Genomic DNA, 24357 nt, shown 5'->3' with positions numbered 1-24357 from the left:
AACAACATAGCTGCGAAAGGAAAGTCTTTCCTTGTTCAACCAAAACAACAATGTGATGGAAACCCCTTCCCACATATCTTCCCGATAAAGCAACCAAAGACAGCCTGATGAACTGAAAGAACGATTCAAGAATTCTGGGGGCCTAGATTTCGTGAAAGTGTGGAAGATGACCCAGAGGGATAATCCATGAGAACTTTCAACTCATCAATGAGGCCCATGCTCTTGTATCTGCTTTGAACATTGGGCTTCATTGATTCCTACAAATTCAGAGTTCTATAGGAGACAAGTTAGGGGCCTCAAGCCCACTCACGTCTATTGAAGGTTTTCTGATCCTTTGACATGTACAATGAGCTGGGAGGGATCTCTTGAGACACTCAGATCCTCCAATGTAGGATTCTTCTGCCTTTTTTGGGGGGCCTTTATTTATATCTATAAGACTAACTGATTGTTATATATTTATATCAATAAGAAATTGAAAAACAAATAATTACCGCATTCTCAGGTAAAAGGAGACGTTCATCGGCCAAGTATCCACTATTTGTTGCTATGGGAACCATTTTTCCAGTTCCGACATCAGGCTTTTCATCATTTCCAATTCGGTACTTGTACTTTGGGAGGATGTTGAGATCTGCCTCTGATGCACCTTCCTGTGTGAGAAATGATGGGAAAGTTAGCCAGAAAGAGCCATAAATCTGTTAGAAAAGGATATTTCTACATCATGGATGTGGTCATTCCTTCTTACATACCTGGCCTGCCAAAGCATAAAGAAGTGCAATAATGCAAGGCAAGCAGCAGCAGAGTGCAATCCCAATCAAACATGCCAAAGCAACACAAAAGATGGCAAAAAACACATCGAATGCCAGAAATATTACAGTCAACCTGCACAAGTTCATCATGAAATAGATAACTGAGACTGTTCACAACATATTGTGGCATGTTCATGCTGAAAGATGGATAGAAACAAATTTATCACTAGTTAGGCTTGATAGATTTACATAATGTCAATCATGTAAAAGAGAATGCTAAACAAGAACAAATCCATCAGAAAATGAATAAATGAACTAAGCAAGAACAGACTCTGGTCCATCTATGGAATTAGCTGATGGCTTTGAAGCAGGAGCAGCTCTTTAGACTGGACCGAACCTGTTTGAGAGTTCCAACGATGAACCTGGCCCGAATTGGGATTTGGGTCTGGTAGGATATTAGTAGTTTATTATTTACTTATTTGGATTTATCTTGTAAGCTTTTACTTAAGCTAGACTTCCATTCCATTTTGGTTTTAGAGTTCGAATAGGAGTTTTATTTCCTTCTATTTTTACCTTTGTACCCAACACGATGAAAAGATGGATTTGAAGAATGGATTGGTTTTTGTTTTAGCTGAAGTCTGTGTGACCTAGGGAAGCTTGGTTCATTCTCTTCTTCTTCTTCTTCAACTGATATTATTTCTGTTATTACTGTACTGGTGATAACTTTAAGTCTGCTTGATTTCTCTGGAGTTATCCGTGTGTGACTTAGTTCAACTTGATATTTCAGGGAATAGTTCACCTATTCAGGGTGACTTTGATCCCAGGTCCCTGTCCCCATTAGTTTCCCCATCATGATAAAAGAACTAGAACTCGGACCTTGGTTCTGATCTCTCAGCCACTCCCTGTTTCAGTTTATTACAGTGAGTTCTTCAGTGGCTGATGCACTGGTTTGAGTTTTAATGGAACCCTTAGGAAGTTCAGGTGTAGTTTACTTCACAAAGAATGTCAAGTTTTAATGGAACTCCTAAGAAGTTTGAGCTAAGTACTGGAATAAATCAAATCAAAACTTAGGTCTTGGTGAATTTAATCTTTACTACAATTTGACAAATAATGGGATCCTCTCTTGTCCCCCCCCCCCAAACGCCACCCCAAAAACCCTTTTCAATTTTTCCAACCCTAGAACAAGAAATGCTACTGCAAAAGTTTTTAATAAGTGCTGACATTAAATAGCATCAAGAAGATGTGATGGACAACACTCTTGATTGATCAACAGAGATTCTTTCGAGCACAAAGATTCAAGATATTTAGCCATTTGAATTGAGATAAATTTTTCATTCAGAAAACCAGGCAGCATATGTGTCTGAAAGATTTTTTTCGAGTATTGGAAAGTTAGCCTTTTGAAGTGATATTAACTTGTCATAATGAAAACCAGGCCTTTCATTTGCAGAAAAATATGCAAGCAGTTGAGGGCCTACAACATTAGGGAAATGCCTAATTTTAAAATAAAAATAAAACTTATACACCATACCAGTATAGACGTGGAGCATTCTGCAGAAGGTTTTCACCACCAGAGACCACCCAATAAAAACCAATTATCCACCAGAGAAAGGAAGCCATTGTATTAACCGATTCACATTGCTTGGAAATCCTAAGCCGGCAACCACAATTAAATCAGAACAGAATGATTAAACGCAAACCATTTGACAAGTTTTACAATATCACACAGCAAAATATGTTGATGCAGCAGACGGTTGAACTGTTTTACAAACTTGAATATGCCTTGCTTGGTCAATTGAGACTCTAAACACTATGCCTTTCTTCAATGAGTCATTATACATTAAGATTAAGGTGTAATGTGCATATTAAAAGAGAGGGAAAATTACTTATACTTCCCCTATATTTTGCCCGATCTACACAACACTCACATGAATCTCAAATACTGCAGATGTCCCCTGTTTGACTGACGGTGGCACTTAAAAAATATCAAAATGGAAATGACTATTTCATCCCACCCCCCCACCCCTTACAAAAATAACCCCTCACCATTATCAACATTTGAGGACCTGCAACTCACCAGCGACCTGGAATAACTCCCTCCCTGTCCCCAATGACCTGCAACTCTACTTTCTCTAGCAGAAGAGAACTCGTCTATCCAAAGAGTGAGAATCGCAATACTCGATTGAGAATCCCATTCAGGGTTTTATTGTTCACAAACCTAACCGTTCCATGTGACGTCTGGTTTTGGGGCGGATGATTCCCTAGCCTTTTTCTAACTCATGAATTATGAACCAAGTCAGGTTATTGAGCGGACTGATCTGAAGAACCTTAAAGAAAACCTATCCTTTCGCTCCTTTATGACATTATACTTTTAAACTATGCACTTTGAATCTTTTCTGTGGGTTTACAATAATTCTGGCTCAAATCTGGACAAAATTAAGCCAAAGGCTCCAAGATCTTCAAACAACTAAACCATTTCTATGCTTGATAAGCACCCATTGGAGCATGAATAGAGTCCAATGGATTCATGAGCGGCTATCTTCTCGCCTGTGAGAATTTGGTTTTTCACCGGTTGAAAGTCAGAGTCTAATCCAGACAAAAATTTAGCAACCAAGGATTCAAAAATGTTAAGATCTAAGGACTTCCATGTTGTCAGTAGAGAGAGGTTGGTACACATTGAGTTCCTCCTATATGCCTTTCAAAGAACTATAGCAGTTGCCAAAGATTTTTTCATTTTGCTTAAAAGAAAACTTTTCATATAAATCATATACCCTAGACATATTCTTATCTTTCTTTATAATCAGCCTAGAACCCCTAAGCTATGGTATGAGATATTACATTAGCAGCCATAGAAGGCTCCATACTCTTCCACAATCAATAAAGTACAGTGGCATTCTCCGTTATCCACTCCTTTTACTTAGCAGAAGTCATAGCAGGTGGTGGCAGAGCCAAATAATACATCTTCCATTTGGTAGTAATATAAACTCTAACAGCCTGTGCCAGTGTAAATAATTTGATGCACCATTAAGTTTGATAGAAGTAATTTGGAAGTTAACAGAGTCCACAAAGGGTTTTGAATCACCCATTATAGATGAAGGATACCAAACACAACCAACGAATAAATCAACGGCCAATTATCAATAGACAACCACAATGGAAAGCATATAGAAGTCACTAAAGAATATATATGATGGAGGGCTGATAGGGTAGGGGCAGGGAAGAATCCTAGAGAGAATTCAGAGTTGCAAGGGAGAGAAATGATTCACACAAGAAGAAAGAGGGGGGGGGGGGGGGGGGGGAGGGGGGGGGAAGAGGATCGCACACAATCCCGGCAGGCTCTTCACCAAAACCAAACTCTATTCATCCTCAACATGTCTTCAATCATTGGTTACACGTGTTTAAAGGAAATAAAACTACAAAAACTAAAAACCAACTCTAAAAAAAACTAAAACAAAATAAAGAAACTACTATCTCCTACGTATCCTACTTGAAATAAAAGATTGCATAATATTCCCAAATAAATGAGATTTCTAAAAATCCTACTAGACCAAATAACCAAATTTGGATCTGCTCATCTCCATCTTGATACCCAAATGGGTATGGATGGGTCCACGGGTGCGTATCTGCATCAATTCCCTCAGTATTGAGAAAAACTCGTCCACGAGTTTTGTAAAACAGGAGAATCAACACCAATCGGTCGGCATCCATCCATGCCTATATAAAGTCACTATAAAAAACAGGAGCAAATGCTATAAAACCACGACGCAAATTTCATTAGTGAAGTAGTGACTTGAAAATATAAAATCAATCGGTTCACTAAAGAGATCAACCGATTTATATTTTTCCACAAGTTGATTTTCAATTTCCAATGGCCCCATCTCGTCTTCCATCTTCGGTGAATCATCTTCTAGCTCGTCTTCCTGTTGCTCAATGGCTGAGATCACGTAGTTGAAGGTAGAGTGCATACAATCAGATGTGAGCAGTGCTTGGTTTTTTATGTCTTTGCAACATCATTGAATCTCATCAACCTAGTTAGTATCGGTTGCATTTGTTGATGGATATCCATTAAAAGATCCAAATCCATCAGCAAGGTTTGCTCTCTCTCTCTCTCTCTCTCTCTCTCGATCACTATGGTTTTTTTTTTTTGAATCACTATGGTTGGATACTCAAAGCAAGGAGTGAGTGGCATAATGTAAATAAATTGAAGTTCTTTAGTGAGTGGCACAATTGTAATATTAGAAATTAAAATAGAAAACAAATAAAAGATAATAAATAGAAAAGGGAGGGAAAATAGGAGAAAACAAATAAAAGATGATATAATATGGGTGGTGGGGTTCAATATCGACAGAGGGGAAATATCTCCTGAAACCAGCAATGGTTCTTTGTGCTGTTGAACTCAGGGAAACCAGCGTGAAGATGCTGGTTGCGTAATAGCAGAAGGGTCGATGCAAGGAAGGGGAGAGGAACTCCAAGGACAAGTGGCAGTCTAGTTGTGCGAGTCGGCTTCTACCAAGGAAAGGAGACTCGCGACAGGAGCACCGAATCCAGATAAGTTCGATTTCTCCTCTGGAACTCTTTTTTTTTTCTTTTTTGGGCAGAACCCTAGCGGGAGGAGGGGGATCAATCAAGGAAAAGGGAAAAGAAAAGGAGCGGTGGGGGGTCTGGTTTGCGGAAATTAAAAGAGGATTTTGGTTTCAGAAGGGGTGGTGGGTTGGGGAGCTTTGCTGTGAGAATTGGGATGTGATACAGGGATTTTTTTTTCAACTCTTGAAATGGAAAGGGAATGAGAGGGGTTGTTGGAGTGGGAAAGTGTAACGCCCCCAAATCCGGGTGAGATATGGGTGCAGACCCTCGCAGGCCACCTTTAAATAATGGCATAATCTTCCAATTCTCTTACCCAAACACATACACAGCGGAAACTAATCTGAAAACATATCATAAATACTACAGCGGAAACTAAGTCGTACTTAAAACTTCATTACACATCGACAGTCTTAATATGTCTAAACCTATCAAATAAATAAAACGTACAGTAATCCATTTCAAAGTTATTAAACATTCTTTCAAAAAGTCTAACAAAGTCTGAAATGTTTATATCTTCATATTATTCCTCGGAGGAAGGAAAATCAGCACCTCTATCACCAAATACACACTATGCACAATGACATGGCACATATTCTGGCTCTGCAAAATAGTTATATGTCATGGGGTAAGCTCAACTAGCTCAGTGAGGAAAACTCAATCATATCATGAAGTAGAACATGTATGACTGAAGAAACATCACACAAATCAACTTTTGTGAATGCATAAATCTGAAACTATAGTATATCTGATCATACATATACTGACATGCATGACATTCAATCAAACTCAACATTATCCTTTTCCCTCTTTAACATGTCTTTTCTTTTTTACTCTTACTCTTATTCTTTTATTTTCTTACTTCTGGGTAGGATGTCTTCCCTCAACACCTTGCCCTTGTCTTACTCTTGAGCTCAAAGGATCTAGGTCGTGTCTTGAGAATTCATCCTACATGCTCCTCTCTCAACGCCTCGCCCTTTTCTTGCACTTTAGCTCAAAGGATATGGGTCGTGTCTTGAGAGTGTATCTTTAATCTTTTTCTTTTCTTTTCTATTCTTTATTATCTTACTTACCAACTTCGGCGTCCAGTTGTCACTGTAAATTCAACAATTGGGTGGAGCGGGATATTGATGGAGCCCAGTGGTCCTCCCCTGACTGTCCCATACTAGCAGGGTGGACATTGAAAGACCCTATTATCCTTCCCAGTTCCTTTGTTGGAAAGGACTTTGACAAACCTTTAGCTTCAGTCCATTTTTTGCCTTAATTTTATCTTATGTCTATCATGCCTCACACTTATAACAAATCATGAAAATAATATTTTGACATATATAAAGACGTAAAACAGATCTTGGAGGCAATGACATACATATATATATATATACTGTAAATGACAAAACATGTAAGGATATGGCCAAATTCCCCTCACCTGTGTACCTCCACTATAAATGTCCTCAACTGTACTTACACAATTTCCAATGCTTTCAAACCCCTTGGACTTCAAGTTTCTACATAACAGTACATATCATTAAATCTCTCTTTTTATTGATCTTAGCTTAATAGGCAAGATGCCAATAAAATCCCTTTATAGTTATATCGAAATTATGTCGGTAAGTACACCGGTAACAACCCGGAACATCTATGATTTTATCCCCTTTAAGCATCTCCTGAAATTACCACTTTTTTTTAACAGAGAGCTAACTCACCCTTAGGTCATTCTTTAAGCTAAAATTCAGCTTGCCATTCTAACATCTCACCCTTATTTTATTTAACTCATTCTAGTGCAGAGAATCTGTCCAAAATCTGGGTAATGATAGTAACAATTATAAAATTAATAGTTCCAAAATCCAAATAATTCCAAATTTCTTTATACATAACATAGACTTAGTAACAGGGTTACTCACAAAAAATCAGAAGCAAAATCAAAGTCTTCATATATATTACGTATAGCCCAATCCTAGTGTACAGATTGCACCAGAATTCTGAGTAACAAAAATTACGAACATATAAATCATACTTGCCGTACTCAAATGACTCAAAATTTCCAAAATGATTAACAAGTCATAGGTACTTCTACAGACCAAATCTCATGTCCAAATTCAACGTATAAATTGGGTCTTTCACTCCACCTTTACAATATCATAGTTTTTCTATCCTGTTAACAGACCGGGTTCAGGTCTGTAATTTTCAAACATAGCAAATGAGCTTAGATCAAGCTCAAATTTTCCAGGATACATCTAGACATCATAATGATCATACAGTAAAAAATTTCAACTCGAAAATTAATTCAGAGGTCAAGTTTCTATCTGCATCTTTCTTTAACCAAGATTCTTTCCTTGGCAAAACGAAACTGATTTCATTCTATGTAGCCATAAACTTCCCCTTTTCTTCTCTCTTTTCTTACTTTTTACCATCAGAGCTGATCTCTTGGAAGACTTCCAATATAACCAAATCAGCTTTAGTATCTTAGATTCCATGTATATTTCAATTTCTTTAAAGTAGTTTCCCCTTTTGAACACATTTAGACAATGTCTTTTAAAAACTCAAATAACAGTGGGATTCTAACTATAGCTGCTGCAACTCTTTTTTATAAATATACTAAACAAAGTTGACTTTAAAATATCAAAATAGGGGAGGAGAAGTCAAGAGCTCAGCTGGGCAGTAGCAAGCAAGCCATGAGGTTGGACTGCAACTTGGCCTTAGCAGCAGCCCCCTCTTCCAACTCACTTCTCTCTCCATTTCCCTTTTTTTAATCTTATGCAACCATGGAAGAACAAGTTTATGAAAAAACTAAGTTTTGAGAAGCTAAAAACCTCACCTCCACTTCCTCTTTCTTTTCTGAAATTTCAATTGTGAAGCTCTTCCTCCACCAAAATCGTTGGAGTCCTTTCTCTCATCTTTTCCTCCACTTTTTTTACTTGAATTTGAAGAAAACACAGCCACCCCAATAGTCCACCTCCCTCTTAACTCTCTTCTTTCTTTTCTCTTCTTTTTTTCCCTTTCTTTTCTTGTTGAAAGAGTTGTACACACACTCCCTTCATAAATAAACCACTACTCTCCACCTCTCTCTCTCTCTCTCTCTCTCTCTCTCTCTCTCTCACATTTATGTTCCACTCTCTCTCTATATATATATGAACATTCCTCCCCCCTTCCTCTTCTCTTATTTTCTTTACCTCTTAAATAACAATTAGATGAGGTGAGTTTCAGGTGAGGGAACAAGTAGGTCCTGTCCTACCTTTTCACTTTCCCTCTCTTTTCATCTCCACCGACACAATAGACAAACCCCCCCAAAGTCTCTCATTGTAACTCTCTTTAGTCTCTTTCTTTCAATTGTCAAACCATCTCAACCACTTGCTTGTGTGTTTCCATTGATGGAATTGATGTATACAATTACATATAAACACTATATATATACACTACTATTACAAACATGTAAATCAAAAATGGAGAGTGGGGTATTACATTTTTTCCCCCATATAAAAATTTCATCCTCGAAATTTGTACGTACCTCAATTTTCAAAAAGATGTGGGTAATTGCACTGCATATCCTCTTCTCGTTCCCATGATGCCTCTTGAATTTTGATTCTTTCAGAGCACCTTCACATAAGAGATCGTCCGATTACGAAGTACTTGTCGTTTACTTTCCAAATCTGTACAGTGCCTCTTCGTGGACAAATCCTCCTTTAACTGTTGGGGTTCATATCCTAGCAAGTGAGAAGGGTCCGCTACATACTTCTTGAGTATAGATACATGAAATACATTGTGCACGCTGGATAAGGCAAGCGGTAATGCAACTCGATAAGCCACTTTCCCAATCCTATCTAGGATTTCAAACGGTCCCACATATCTAGGGCTCAACTTGCCCTTTTTCCCAAACCTAATGACTCCCTTCATAGGAGATACCCTGAGAAATATCATGTCTCCCACCTCAAACACTAGAGACTTCTTTCTATTATCTGCATAGCTTTTCTGCCGACTTTGGGCTGTCTTGATCCTCTTCTGAATTAACTCGACCTTATCTCAGGTCCTTTGTAAAATCTCTGGTGCTAACAGCCTCCTCTCTCCTACCTCATCCCAACATATTGGGGATCTCCACTTCCTACCATAGAGAGCCTCATATGGTGCCATGCCAATGGTGGCCTGATAACTGTTGTTATATGCGAACTCCACCAATGGTAGGTGATCATCCCAGCTGCCCTTGAGGTCTATAATGCAAGCCCTCAACATATATTACAAAATTTGAATGGTCCTCTCTGTTTGTCCATCTATCTGTGGATGAAAAGTTATGCTAAAGTCAAGTTGAGCACCCATAGCTTTCTACAAACTTTGCCAAAAACGTGAAGTGAACTTGGAATCTCTGTCTGACACTATACTAACTGGCACTCCATGTAATCTGACTATATCATCTACGTACAACTGGGCCATTTCTATGTCCTTCAAGATCTGTATACATATATATATATAGCACTTCCCATTTCCGATTTACATGTTTGTAATAGTAGTACGTGTATATATATATATACATACACACACACACACACACAAAAATATATATATATAGTGTTTATATGCACACAGGCAAGTGGTTGGGATGGTTTGACAATTGAAGGAAAGAGACAAAAGGGAGTTACAATGAGAGACTTTTGGGGGGGTTTGTCTATTGTGTCAGTTGAGATGAAAAAGAAGGAAAGTGAGAAAAGATGGGGCGGGACCTACCTGTTTCCTCACCTGAAACTCACCTCACTTAATTATTGTTTAAGAGGCAAAGAAAATAAAAGAAGATGAAGGGGGGAGGAATGTTCATATAGAGAAATGGAAAGAGAGAAGTGAGTTGAAGAGGGGGCTGTGAAATGCCAGGTTGAAGTCCAACTTCACGGCCTGCTACTGCCCAGCTGAGCTCTTGGCTTCTCCTCCCCTATTTTGATATTTTAAAGTCAACTTTATTTAGTATATTTACGAAAAGGAGTTGCAACAGCTATAGTTAAAATCCCATGTTATTTGAGTTTTTAAAAAACATTGTCCAAATGGGTTCAAAAGGGGAAACTACTATAAAGAAATTGAAATATACATGAAACCTAGGATACTAAAGCTGATTTGGTTATATTGAACGTCTTCCAAAATATCAACTCTGATGGTAAAGAGTAAAGAAAAAGAGAGAAGAAAAATGGGAGTTTATGGCTACAAAGAATGAAATCAGTTTTGTTCTGCCAAGGACAGAATCTGGGCAGAAGAAAGATGCAGATAGAAACTTGACCTCTGAATCAATTATCGAGTTGAAATTTTTACAGTATGATCATTATGTTGTCTAGAGGTATCCTGAAAAATTTGAGCTCGATCTAAGCTCATTTGCTATGTCTGAAAATTATAGACCTGAACCCGGTCTGTTAACAAGATAGAAACTATGATACTGTAAAGGTAGAGTTAAAGACCCAACTTATACATTGAATTTGGACGTGAGATTTGGTATGTATAAGTACCTATAAGTTGTTAATCATTCTAGAAATTTTAAGAATCATTTGAGTACGGGAAGTATGATTTATATATTCGTAATTTTCTTTGCTCAGAATTCTGGTGTAATCTGTACACTAGGATTGGGCTACATGAAATATATATGAAACGTTTGATTTTACTTCTGATTTTTTGTGAGTAACCCGGTTACTAAGTCTATGTTATGCATAAAGAAATTTGGAATTATTTGGATTCAAGAACTATTAGTTTTACAATTGTTACTATCATTACCCAGATTTTGGACAGATTCTCTGCACTAGAAGTCAACAATGAGTTAAATAAAAAAACTCAATTGATTTCTTCAGTTAACTTCAGCTCCCATTTCTTTTTAAACAGATCAGAAATCTCTTATTTTCAGTCTCAATACGCTGTTTTCTGGGTTTGAATGGTCTGTTTCAATCAGTCCTTTCCTGTATGCAACTTAGTTAAATTCTTAATTTTCCTTCTGTGTATCAAGCTCTATTACGTGAGCTAGTTCCCTAAATATCTCCCTCATCTAGTACTGTTTCTTTCATTGATATCTTAGTCAGCTTTCCATTGTCAGTGTCATATCCTGTTTTGCCACTGAGAATTTGAACAGAATCTAATTTTCCCAATTGGGCTGGTCTAGAGGACTGAGAAAGCCATTCACTCAGAAGAGCAAGGATCAGATGGTCCTATTGTCCACTTGACCGCAGCTGTATGTTCACCTGATCTATGGCCTTTGAATGCTGCAATATAGAGGTATGATTTGATTATGATTGAAGGAGCTAGAAGAGCCAGAGATAGGCCTAAAATGACACTAAAAATGAGGAAAGACACGTCTAGTTTAGCACTAGTAACAGGTATGGCTTTTAATAGAGCTGAATGGAGAAAAAGAGTACATGTAGCAAACCCCGTTTGGTTGGGATAAGACTAAATTGAGTTGAGTTGAGTCGAATTTCACCATCAGTTTGGGCCTTAATTCTACCCTAAATCCAGCAGGCCAAGATACCTAAAATCCTATTGAACAGAATCATACAGTGGGGTGGATTATGTGGTGAGGAGTGCATAGCGTTTTGCCTAACCAACACATCCCACTTAAATTTGAGGGTAATATTATACAAAGGGTGCAGATCATTTCATAATTGGTTCTCATCAAAAGGTGACCTCACGAAATCTCCTAGGTTCTTAAAAAAAATTGGTCAAATGTTTTGGTGCTCGCCAGTAGCAACACTTCTGATTGTCGGAGAGATTTGATTACCGAATATCATTTCATTTAATTCTGTCATCTTTCAAGAATAATCAATTCATTATACTGTAAGCACAAATTTTAACCTACGAGACTAAAACACATAAATACGGAAATAAGGAAGTCTGCTATGATCGACGATCATCAGAAAAATCCCAATTGAAACCGAAAGAAGGTTGTTTTCAGATATTACTCAACAAACCTTGATCGACTTCCATTCCTATAGCCCCAGGTATCTCCATCATCCTCATCGCTATCATTCAAATCAGAATCAGACGTCCTCATTCCATCATCACCACCACCACGAGGCCTTCGCAAATTCCTCCTCCTGTACTCCAACCATACCAAAGCCACATGAACCACACACTGTAACGTATACCCACAGATCCAAACCCTAATCGGAGTATTAGGCTGCTCTTTTGTTGTACAACTAAGCATCACAATCGCCACAACAGTAAAAGCAAGGTTCCAAGCAATATCAAGAGCAACAACAGGCTTCGAGTAACCCCAATCAGCACGTCTCTCCTCGAGCTGTATCGCCGCCGTCTCACGCACCAACATTGACGGCCCTCGCCGACCAGCTGCTCGACCAAGCAAAAGCGCAAGCGTGGTTGGACGAGCCGTCGAATCTGTATTGTTTCCTTGCCTCGGACGTAGTAAAGGCGCTGATGCCTCATCGACAGTCACGGTCGTTGATGTTTCCTCCATTTCTAGTACGGACAGTTGCAGAGAAAGAATTGAATAGAACAAAAACAAGAAGAATTGAAAGAAGAAGAAGAAGAGGACAATAACATGTCTGAGGTTTCAGGAAGTCTTCGGGTTTTACTTTCTCTCTCTACTCTCTCTCTCTCTCTCTCTCTCTCTCTCTCTATGCCTGGCTTGAAACTTAGATGGAAATGAAGATTGCACCATCGTTTCCCAAACAAGTCTGTTTTGGTTTTCTTCATTGATCGAGCGCTTCTCTCTTTTGACTAGTAAATTTTAAGGTGTTAGAAACTGTATCTTTCTTCCATACTTCTTAGAAGTAGCAAGGAAATACAGTCCGTTGGATGCGAAAATATTTTTTGATTGATGGATATTGATGTTTTGGACGGCTGTGATGTCCGTTGACCTGGTTATGGAGGGGTGGTATCCTTTGAAGGCGTTATACATTTGGCTGCTGTCTAAAGCTAAAACCGAAGCAAAGTGGGATTCGCTTGAGCCCACAGTGAAGGTACCCTCGAGAAAGTATTAAGTCGGCCTTCGTTTCGTATCGGATAAAGTTGATTGGGACTTGTTCCTTGTCCGACTGTGTAGTGTATGCTTCCACTTCTTTGTCTCTGAGTTCTTGTGTGTCGGAGGTCTGAAATACTTTTTGCTTTTTCCAAATATTCATTCAAATGCAATGATGGTCATTGGTGTTCTACTGTTCTCTTCGCTATGGCTTAAGAAAACGTGGTACCTATAAAAAAAAATGGTCATTTATTTTAACGATTGTAAAATAATCATAATGAATATCCAAAAATAATGAAAATAATGATTTTCCTAATGTTTGAAATATTAGGAAAAACATTAACGTGACCAAGGTTTGTGATAACAAAATAATGAAATAATGATTCAACTAATGTTCAAATTATTTTTTAGGAAAAATATTAACGTCATAAAGTTTTGTGATGATAAAATAAGGAAAAACATTCTTTGTTCAAGAGCGTGTCTCTGCGCCCAAACACAAGGGGTGTGATGAGTTTGATGACCATCTCACCCCTCCTGGTTGATACAGACCATCTCACCCCTCTTGGTCGATGCCCATGAGTGCACTCTATGCATAAGCAAGAGTCATGTTTCTGAATGAAAAACCATTTTCCCATTAAATAATAAGTAAACTGACTTAGAATGATTTTTAAGTTAAAATATTAATGTTTCCACAAAAAAAAAAAAATGTAAGATTAATGTCAAAAGGTTTATGATAACAAAATAAAGGCAAAGAGATCGTTGTATGGTTATGTGGCTCTTGTGTAAAATTGGGCCCAATGAGAGCATGTGCAAGGACAACAACATCAATAGGATTATTTATTTCACAGAGGGAGGAGAAATAATTTCATGTGTTCCAATATCTAGGCACATAGGCCATGGCATGCCATGCGACCATGCAACTTTCGTTTCCCATTAAAAGAAAAAATTGATTTTAGTGACTAGATTGATATTTTATCAAAAATATCAATGTCACAATGGATTGTGATAAAGTTAAATCTCACAAGACATCTATTCTGCATAAATAGATGATGTGACCATTCCATTTGTTGGATAAAGAGAATATGGTGTTGATTAATCTTGTATATTGACATGCCTCTCATGTATATATATGGTTTTGTATTGATATCCTAATCTTTAATGTAAATCCTCTCAGCTAATCACTAATAACAAACAATTTAGATAAGAAAAACTAAGAAACTAAAAGTCTTATATCTATTTTGTGGGGAAAATCACAAATGGTCCTATTTGCAATAACAATCATTTGTTAAAATAAAGGCGTATTTAATGCACTAGAATTTCACTATTGGGCGGTCTAGAAAAGGTGTTAATGTACATAATTTTACTCCGACTTTACGAAAAGGTTATTTCTACAACTTTTTTTTATCACAATAAAATGAAGTATTTAAAGAATATATTTTGGGTGCATAAAAGGAAACCAAGTTATTTTGTATTGTAATATGAAAATATCCAAAATATTAATGGATAGGTCCATATCAACATATGGTTGCGGTTTCAATTTTTGAAGAGTTTGACTTTTGAAAGCAGTTGTGTAAAGAATATGGATCACTAAAACAAAAAAAAGAAAAAAAAAATGGAAAACCCTAAAAAGTGGAATGTCAAATCATTGACACGTATTATTCAAAGAATTCTCCAATTATAATTAGAATGTTAAATTTCATAATCAAATTCAATCAAATATCATTTCATTAATGTTTATATATCGTTGTATTTCTCAACCGTCCATGCAAGTCCATACATCTTCTCAAAGTTTTTATGTTTTTAAAGGTTTATTATGCCATCTGATGAAATTTGTCTTCACTGATACTTGACATGTAAATAGAGAATCTTGAAATCTACTCGACCACAAATATCTGGGCGACTTTGCCACATGGAAAATATTTTGGTCATTCAAATAAGTTTATTCTTAAAAATCTCGTTGATAATTGTAGAATTATTTTAGTTTGTCAACAAATTTAACCATAAAATTATTTATTAAGAAACTATAAATTACAATACAAACCTATTGCAATCATATAAATATATATAGGAAAAAGAACATTGCCGTTCTGGTGTAGGTAACACCAACGCATAGGGTCAATGGGAGGTCGCGTTGGAGCATATTCACACACGGGGTGGGGGGCGGGGAGTAGCATGATCTTTTTGCATCTGCCTGCATCTAGGCATAGGCAACACCAGACTGGTAAGGTTCATTTTCCATATATTTATCAAAGATAATACCCAACATAATCAAAAACCTTTCACACTTGGAAATATCAGCCCTAGCTCAATCTATCAGGGCTCAATTAAACCTAGGTTGGCTCAAAATGTTGGGCTCAAAACAAAAAGATACATTATTTAATACAAAAAGAGGGGGATAATATTAAAAAACTAGAGCATGTTAGCCTTAGGGTTTAAGAATCGATATTGAATCGGTCATATTGGACAACTTTATTGGTATCAGTGGACACCAATATTAGTTCGATGATACGATATAGAGTCATAGACAGAGAGTAAAATGGTCAAAATCATGTTGGCATCAATATTTTTGGAGGCAAAATTTTTTTATACAACTAATATGTATCAATACTCATTCAAAATTATGGTTACACTAAAAAGGAAAAAGAGAACTAAATTTATAGTCATCATACTGTACTCACCAACACAGTACCAAAACATTTTAATCGCCAGGTAGGGCTGAGTTTAATGCTATCTTTCCACTTTGTTATTTGAAAAATGTGCAAGGATGGTAGTCAAATTATTTTTTTTACTATAAACCCACAAGGGTTAGATAGGACTCACAAGGGACCAACAAAGGGATACTAGCAACACTTAATACCAACTATTAATTTTTTACTATTATATTAAAATAAATGGGGTTAGGAGGGTCAAATATTCTATTTCCTAGATCTATGCTAAAGCCCAACTACCTAATTGTTTGCCATTGAACTAAAAGCTCTTCCCCGATGGAGGTCAATTGAATGTTAAGTGTGAATGAAAGCATGAAATGGATAATATGGTACATAGAGATCAATGATGTTGACCGAAAACATATGCAGATTTAACAACAAAGATACTATAGTAATATATGAAAATCAATAAAGAACTATAACGAAAGAAATGTTATTAACCACCCAATTATTAAATACTTCATTTTTATGTCTTGAATGGAACAATATCTTAAGATACACATATGACTAGTATATTATCTAGAATGTTTTCCATTTCATAGGGAAAATGTTTCCTGCCCTAGAGCGTAGCTTCCGCTAGCATCCTCCACTCTCTATCTCTCCTCCCTTATGAAATGACTTCTTGCTCACTATTGATTGAATTGATAGGGGTGCTCATTGCTTCTGTAATCACTTAGCTTACACTATCAGGTAGGAAACACTTAAGCCTACAGTTTTAAGGGACATAGGAGACGCCTTAGGCCCATAGATGCTTTTCCCACATTATTATTTGTTGGAGCTCATCTGTGGGAAGGCAATTTAACATGAGCCTTTTTTTATTGTTACAATAAAGTCTATTGGAGTCCATGTATCATCCATCATTTAAAATAAAGCGAAAGATGTCATAGATCTACAACATGAACTATGAAATAAAGAGAAATATAAAAATTACTACTATTTGATACCCTTTTTATTAAACACAATCTAAAAGAAGGAAAAAACTTCTCCACAACCTTTTGATATGATTTTATTTATTTATTATTTTCTCTCTTCCACCCATGGATTTAAGGGATGTATCTGTATCAATGTGGGTTTCAATACCGATACGATATGGATACTGATCTGATCGATCATTTTGTCCTTTTTTTTTAAGAAGTACAATTTGTTTTTCTGTTTTACCTTGAAATGATTCAGGTAATTGATATGGATCAATCAGGGATTAGGGATCGATCTCAATCGATATCGATACGGCCGATATAAAAACGATACTTGAAACCATGCTTCAACCCTTAATATATGAGTCTCATGTGGATGATATTTTTTATGATAATTATTGATGTGGAATATAGATTCCTCCCCACATTAATTAGTGTCATGACAAACCCTCTGCCCTAAAAGAAAGACAAGATAGCTACTATGACTATATGACAGTATAGGGAATGGTGTAAATGTAAAATAGTGAAGAGAGGAAAGAGGAGGTTCCCTTGATTGCCCATATAAAAGGCCTCCCTGTATTGCCTGGGTATCCACAATGTTTTGTAGGTTTGATGGAGCAGAAATTTACAAACAAAAATAAGCCCTAACATCTTGCACGCATATATCAAGTTTCAGACCAATGGATTTGCCAAATAATAAACTAAAGCTTTAAAAATCCAACAAAAAAATTAAAGGTTAGAAAAATGATGAAAAAAAAAATGAATGGTTGAAAATCAAGGGAAAATATCAATATATAAGAGGGTATATGATTTTATTTGACTCTATATCTGAGACCAAAATTCAAATTATTTCTCAGATTTCATGCCACCTTCAATTTGGTACAATTGGGCTAACTTGGTCTTGCTTAGCCCTGAAACAACAAAAAAATTAGGAGCTACCAAGGTCAATAAGGGTTAACCCCACTCAACCAGATTCAATCAGGGCTGTGTTAGGTTGGGTTGAGCCTAGTAGGGTTGGACTAGGCTGCAATATCCCAGCTCGACCTTAGGCTGAGCTGAGCCTGGATTGAGTGGCTAGGATCTGAAAAAATCCAATCTGACCCGACCCACCTAAGCCTAGCCCGGTTGCACCCCTAAAATTATCAAAAGATAAAGCAACAAATTTATTGATTTTTTCCTCACTTGTATTCGCTTCCCATAGGATGCTTGGCAGGGAAAAGAACCCATATAAGAGGCCTAATGGGTTACATAAATGAATCCCTTTCACATCTTCATATCTCTGCCTTAGCTACCATACGCAAGTTTCACTTTTATAGATCTCTTTGCCGCCAGCGTCTCTTTTTAGCCTTTTCCATGTTTCACGATTAAACTGAGATCCTATAAATAGAAAAGTTATTTTTATTAATTGTCCATTTTATCGTGTTCGATTTATTTGTTTATATGGATATACAAAACGTATGTTCTTTGCTCAACACATGTGTTAGACAGAGACATTATACAATAAATATAATAAGTATCAGAAAAAGATTCTATAAGCAATGTGCACATGTGTAGATAAGCCGGCCTCGTACACACAGCCTTTTCGCTTTCAGAAATGCCCCACAAGACACTCTGAAAGCCCGTAAATAAAACATGTGTCCAACACTGAGCATACGCGGAATCGAAAGGATAGTCCATCCAAACTAGTGATCATTTGTCACTGCTTTTAAACTGGCTATACCACGCCCACCATCTCTATTATAGCTCTTAGCTGATATTTTGAGCATCGTCCAAGACTTCCAATGTTGATCAATGACCTACAGGCTACCATGCATATGTAGAACCAGAAAAAGTTAGACCCACTTCAAAACCCCCACTAGATAAAGCCAAAGAAAAACAATGTGAATAATCATGGGAGAAATAAGGACGCAAAAGGATAGTGGGAATTTCGAATTTAATTTGCAGCTGTATCTGTCTAGGGGTTTCTGTATTCGAATTCGAAAAATTCAGAACATAATCTATTCAATTAAAATAAATATCAATTAATGATAAAAAAAATTAAATAACTAATGATTTTGAGGGTTCTTGAAAATTTTGATCGATTCTAGAGAATGAGGTAAAAAGCTAAGACAATTGAGAAACATAGTTTGAGAGCAAATTCGAGTTACACAATTCAAGGAAGTAAATGGATAGTCAAAAACCTATATATATATATATTTTAATTTACTAACAAAATGAGAACCATTCAACTTTTACTGAAAGCACTAAACACCCCGTGTGAGTGACTGTCTAAGTTTGCAGCTCGTACCAAGTTCGTTACTCACCAACTGTGCTAACCCCTTGGGTTCAAAAATCTAAATTCAATTTATATCAATATCCAATCAATGGGTATTTCCGGATCCGATAACATCCCAAGGAGGATTATTCCTTTCACTACAAGTCACAGGTCTTCTTAGGACCGTACACTCAGTCCCACCTAAGTATTGAAATCTAGTGCGCTTCGTGGGCCTCTTCATTAATGTTTATATACTCCTTCCAGAAAATACAACGATAGATTCCACAATTGAAACCAGGCAATCTCATCAAGGATACCTTTTTTTGCAAAAGATGAATCACTGCAATGGTTAAAGACTTAAAGTACACCAATAAGTACTTCACTATCTCCCTCTAAAGCTTCATATCTGAAACTCCCTTTGCCTATACTTCCCTTTCCTCTTAAAGACTTCCATGGAGAGAAGAAACCCTAACTCAAGCACCGAAGAAGAACTGGCCTTCCTAAAAGCTGCAGCATGGATATGGTACCAACATGGATCAGGCTCATCGGAAGGCAAACCACAGCGCGAATTCAACCTCATAGCGACATGGAGAGCCCCGGGACCATCTCGATACAAGCTAGAAGCGACGAGGATAGCCGATGAAAACACGGCGAGATCATCATCATCATCATCATGGTCACCAAGCATAAATTTAACTCCAATTCACACAGACAATTCTCTACTTGATCAATATGAAGTTGGGAGGATATCCAAGCATCTAGAGTATCTCATTGAAGCTAATAGTGCCGGAAATCGACATCACCGGAAAGAATATGAGTCGGTGTCGCCGGAGAGTAGGAAGAAGAAGAAGAGCAATAGATTGGTTAATGGTTTATTGCTAAGGCAGGCAGCTGGGATATGTGGTTCAAGGGAAGATGTGGTGGAAGGGATAATGCTAGGTGGGCGGCGGCTTCCACAGTATGGTTCCGTCATTGGCTTAGCCAAGTGCCGTCCAAGAGCTAAAGATGCCAAGTGAAACTCTATTATTGCCATGTTTGGTTTGATTGTTGTCTCCTTGTGGGTAGATTTTGTGTGTAGAGTTTGTCAATAGGAAGAAAAGTCTTTTGCTATACTTGTTTGTGTATCGTTGAGGTAGCGGACATTGTATGATACAAACATGAAATTTATGTGTGGGGGACCTATTGATTTGATGATGGATGTGTAGATCTATTTCAATTTCATTTTACATTAGTTAATTTATTATTCTGTTGGTAATTATGTATTTGCTACTCAATCTATTGTGTCGAGTTTGGATCTTCTGCCTGTACGTGGAATGTAATACGTATATTTTCATATTTTGAACACGTGTTCTACTTTGAAAGTGATCAAGCTCTTTATATATTGGTTCCATTTATTTCCATGTAAAATGATGAAAAATAAAAAATTTTCTAGTAAAATAATATTTTTTACTATTTATGTTAAAGTAAAATGCCAAAAAAAAAATATATATTGAAAATATAGAAAATTTGTACATGGATTTTTTTTACATAGGTCAAATTGATAAATAAAAAATTGTAGCGTTAGATTAACAAAGACCTACTCGAACCCCAAAGGGTAGTCATTGCTCAATTGGTAAGAAATTAATAGGTCATGAGTTCAACCATCTTTGGTTACATAGAGAAAAAAAAAAAAAAAAAAAAAAAAAAAAACTTTGTCCATCTAGAAAAAAAAGAGCCTCTCATATTGATCTTTCAAACTAATTTTTCAGCTCGATCTAAACCTCTTTCAAACTTGTATGTGAGTTTCCCCTTTTATCGTAATAGAATCAATAGTATGACATTCTTTAGGTTTTTAATTTTCCAAACTTGGAAATTCAGATCAATTCATCTTTCCATTGGATTATTGCGTTTGGAATCCTTAAACATTTGCTTGTAGCTCTTAGGTTTAACAATATGGGAGATATACATAGTTTTTTTTTGCAAGTGACTGAAATTGTAGAGATCTTTTACAAGGTTATAGGGAGAGAAGATGGAGAAGAATAATTATCAAATAATGTCTATCTATCCCTATCATTAGACATACAATTAAAATGGATCAACATAGTTGAAAACATAATAGCAAGATGATTAATGGAACCTCTCTCTCTCTCTCTCTCTCTCTCTCTCTCTCTCTCTCTCTCTCTCTCTCTCTCTCTCTCTCTCTCTCTTCTGCATGTATGAACGTGTGTGCAGTGTCTGGATCTCCTCCTCTACCGGTAATCACCCCAATGTTTGATATGTCTTTACCATCAAAATTTGGCTTTCTTTATTTAGAAAACAAAGATTTGACCAAAAAAGAAAACCCTAAAAAAGGTTTAGTTTTTTGAAATTTCTTCTCTCCTCTTCCATGTTTTCTCTCTCCATTCTTCTCTCCTTTCTGAGTGAGTGTGTGTCAAGGAGAAAACTTTAATGGTGGATTGCTTTTCTCAAATTAAGCGTGGATCATAGTTTCAAAGTATTGAGATCGATCCCTACGGTTGCTCAAGTGTGAAAGAATTATTATTTGGAGGAGTAACTTCAATTGCGATTCTAAGATAAACCGTTTTGTTCCCATATATATTATTATTATTATTTTGTACAGTGATTTCAAACGCAAGAGATTCAATCTAACCCCTTTCCCTGGTTCTTGCCAACACCCAACCCATCTCACACCTTTCATGGGGGTGTGGCTTCAACCATCTCACACCGTCCATAGGGTATGGGGATCTCCTTTCGGGAGAAGTTCCCACACGCTATGGATGGTATGAGATGCATGAGTGGGGTGATTACCTATAGGCAAGAGGAACCTTTCTCATGTGTGTATAACATAGTAGGGAATCAAATTTGTATTAGGTGCCCAACACAAACCAACAACAAATGAAAGTGATATATGCACTTGAAAGTCAAACCAAAATGCCCACATCATCTCATGGGAGGATTTCCACCAAAAAAAATCTCATGGTAAGATGGGGTGGGGATGCATCCCAATCCCTTGGCAACGGTTGCTTGCCGCATCCTTTGTCTCTTTCCATTCCATTCCATTCCATTCATGCAGTACTAGAGGCAATTAAGAGGTGAATCCAAAAAAAGTCAGAACATGTCTGGCACAGAGAGGGGACCAGCATGTGTTCTCAGTTTAAATTTTAAAACACACGCAGCCAACGGTCACACCTACTTCTTGGTTCCCATCTCTTTAGTCTTAGTTATGAAGAAATAAATTAAAAAAAAAAAAAATCATAAACTTTTGAATTTGACGAGAGAGATAGATAGATATTGAATCATTCCTTGAATTCAATTTTTTTTTTTTATCTATTTCTTGATAACCAAACTTATTGGCCTTAGATTTTTCTACGAAATTTCACTACTATCAATTTCTTAATTTCTTGAAAGAATAAAAAGTGAGTTAATAGGGGTAATTTGCTTACTCATATACTTTATTGGAAGGACATCTATTTTCTAAGGCAATGGGGTTTGACAATCTGTGTACATGAGACCCTCATAGGCGAGAGAGAGAGAGAGAGAGAGAGAGAGAGAGAGAGAGAGAGAGAGAGAGATGTTGAAGGTATATCCTTTTCTGCATTTTTTTTTATTAAACAATTACTTAATTTTTGATGAGTACAAATTTATCATTGGTCAAAACGTTTTAGTATAGGCCAATTTGGTAAACTTATTAAAGTGGTTCATTTTTTTTTGGTAGAGAAAAGAACTTATATTAAAGAAGAGTTATATACAAGTTGGGGACAAGCAACCGATTGAATATCATCAGTCAAAAACGGGACACAAAAGGGGGAAGGGAAGATTCCCAAACAGCCGACAATATAATTAGCTTCACGATAGACATGTGTGAAAGCAAGATGTTGAAATTGAGATTTAAGCTGAATGCAGTAAAAAATGATTCCTGCGATTTTTAGGGGAGCAATCTGAAAATTGCCAAGAAACAGTTGTATAATCACCAATTATCTCCTTCCACAATGAGGTTTTGAATACCTTTAGAATTAGCAATGAGGAGAACACGCCTAACTACCAATGCTTCTACGACATAGAAAGTGGTTCAAATATCTACCACTTGATAGATCGAATAAAACCTATATTTTGTAGACAAGTCTACCACAAGTTTCCCTTCTCACATGTTAAATTTTAACTCAAACTCCCCCACCCCAAAAGAATTTTTTTTATCCTCTATCATATCAATACTACATCTGACCTGTGACAAGTTGCGATACTAAATAATTAACACAACATGTGGGACATAAATCTCAAGAAAAAAAAATATTATTTTGGTAAGAAGACGAAACTAGTATTAGGACTTCCTTAACCCATAGTGAAAAAAGAATCCTCTCACCGTAGATGCATCTAAACTCTCTGATTTAACCCATAAGGGGGCACATGTGACCATGAAAAATAAGGTATGATGAACTCAAGGTTCAATCATAGGGTCACATTAGCAATGGAGAAGCTCTTAGTGATGAAAAACTTATTCAGAGGAACTTTCGTTGAATCAAAGTTCCTCAAAATCACTAGGATATGAGATTAAGATGTAGACTCCTAGGTTTTAGTGATGAGACATTCCTTGTTCTCTACCTCTTTCAAGAAAAAAAAAAAAAACTAAATCAATTTTTAAATGAATTTCGAATCGTTGCCAAGTTACATGACTCTTGTACCAAGGGGGGGTCAATGAGAGCACCCAGGGGGCATCCAACAAGAGTATAATTTTTCATTTCACATAAGATAGGGTAGTCATTTCACCCTTTCTATGTTTAGACACATGCACCACGCTGTCCACGTCAAACAACATTTTATTTCCTTTTGAAAATACTTCAAAACAAATTTGAATAAAATTTTCTAGATTAACCTTAGATTTTTTCTTTGCTCGAGGTGCAAGGGAGGAGAAAATTGGACCAAATAAAAAGGATTTTTGGTAATGAAAATGGGTCCCAATGGAACCCTCTCCAATTTTGAACCAAATTGCTCATTTATCATTTGAGATAGGCCAATATAATCGGATCCAGATCCTCTATAATGCCCCAGTGCAGCCAGCATGCATTAGACAATCGGTAACATTTAGGCATGCACCCTTGGCCGTCGGATGCACAATGACACTTGAGAGGATTTGATGCCGATATAATCAAGGACCATACCTCCTATCATTTTCTAAGCTCAAGCAGCTCACTTTCCATTTTTTCAAATCCAAGCTGTCCAATTATCATCTTTTTGGGCACAAGTTGCCCATTTA

General features: G+C 36.8%; 2 protein-coding genes across 4 annotated transcripts in view; one reads left to right on the top strand and one right to left on the bottom strand.

Annotated features, from left to right (window-relative positions):
• The window catches only part of LOC122078929 (E3 ubiquitin protein ligase RIE1-like), a 32370-nt gene extending 11109 nt beyond the window's left edge, over positions 1 to 21261 (bottom strand). For 2 of the 3 annotated variants that reach the window (XM_042645143.1, XM_042645151.1), the window contains exons 1-4: positions 12242 to 12956; positions 2275 to 2394; positions 747 to 879; positions 492 to 647 (exon numbers count right to left, since the gene is read on the bottom strand). In XM_042645143.1, the coding sequence (XP_042501077.1) occupies positions 492 to 647; positions 747 to 879; positions 2275 to 2394; positions 12242 to 12747 (915 nt within the window). In that variant the 5' untranslated portion in view covers positions 12748 to 12956. Of the gene's footprint in view, positions 1 to 491; positions 648 to 746; positions 880 to 2274; positions 2395 to 12241; positions 12957 to 21243 lie in introns of those variants that run through there. The other variant, XM_042645135.1, reaches the window with a different exon arrangement.
• Positions 19430 to 20501, top strand: LOC122078949. The gene has a single exon (XM_042645160.1). It carries the CDS (start codon positions 19580 to 19582, stop codon positions 20141 to 20143), a length of 564 nt encoding a protein of 187 aa, XP_042501094.1. The 5' UTR covers positions 19430 to 19579; the 3' UTR covers positions 20144 to 20501.
• Positions 21262 to 24357: the final 3096 nt, after the last annotated feature.

Source organism: Macadamia integrifolia, chromosome 1 (assembly GCF_013358625.1).
Source record: "Macadamia integrifolia cultivar HAES 741 chromosome 1, SCU_Mint_v3, whole genome shotgun sequence".
NCBI lineage: Eukaryota > Viridiplantae > Streptophyta > Magnoliopsida > Proteales > Proteaceae > Macadamia > Macadamia integrifolia.
The sequence above is the reverse complement of the archived record's forward strand: the minus strand, read 5'-3'. Positions and strand labels throughout refer to the sequence as shown.

What these genes read in the sequence shown, in the direction of transcription:
- LOC122078949 (XM_042645160.1), top strand. Translation starts at nt 19,580, where the DNA reads ATGGAGAGAAGAAACCCTAACTCAAGCACCGAAGAAGAACTGGCCTTC.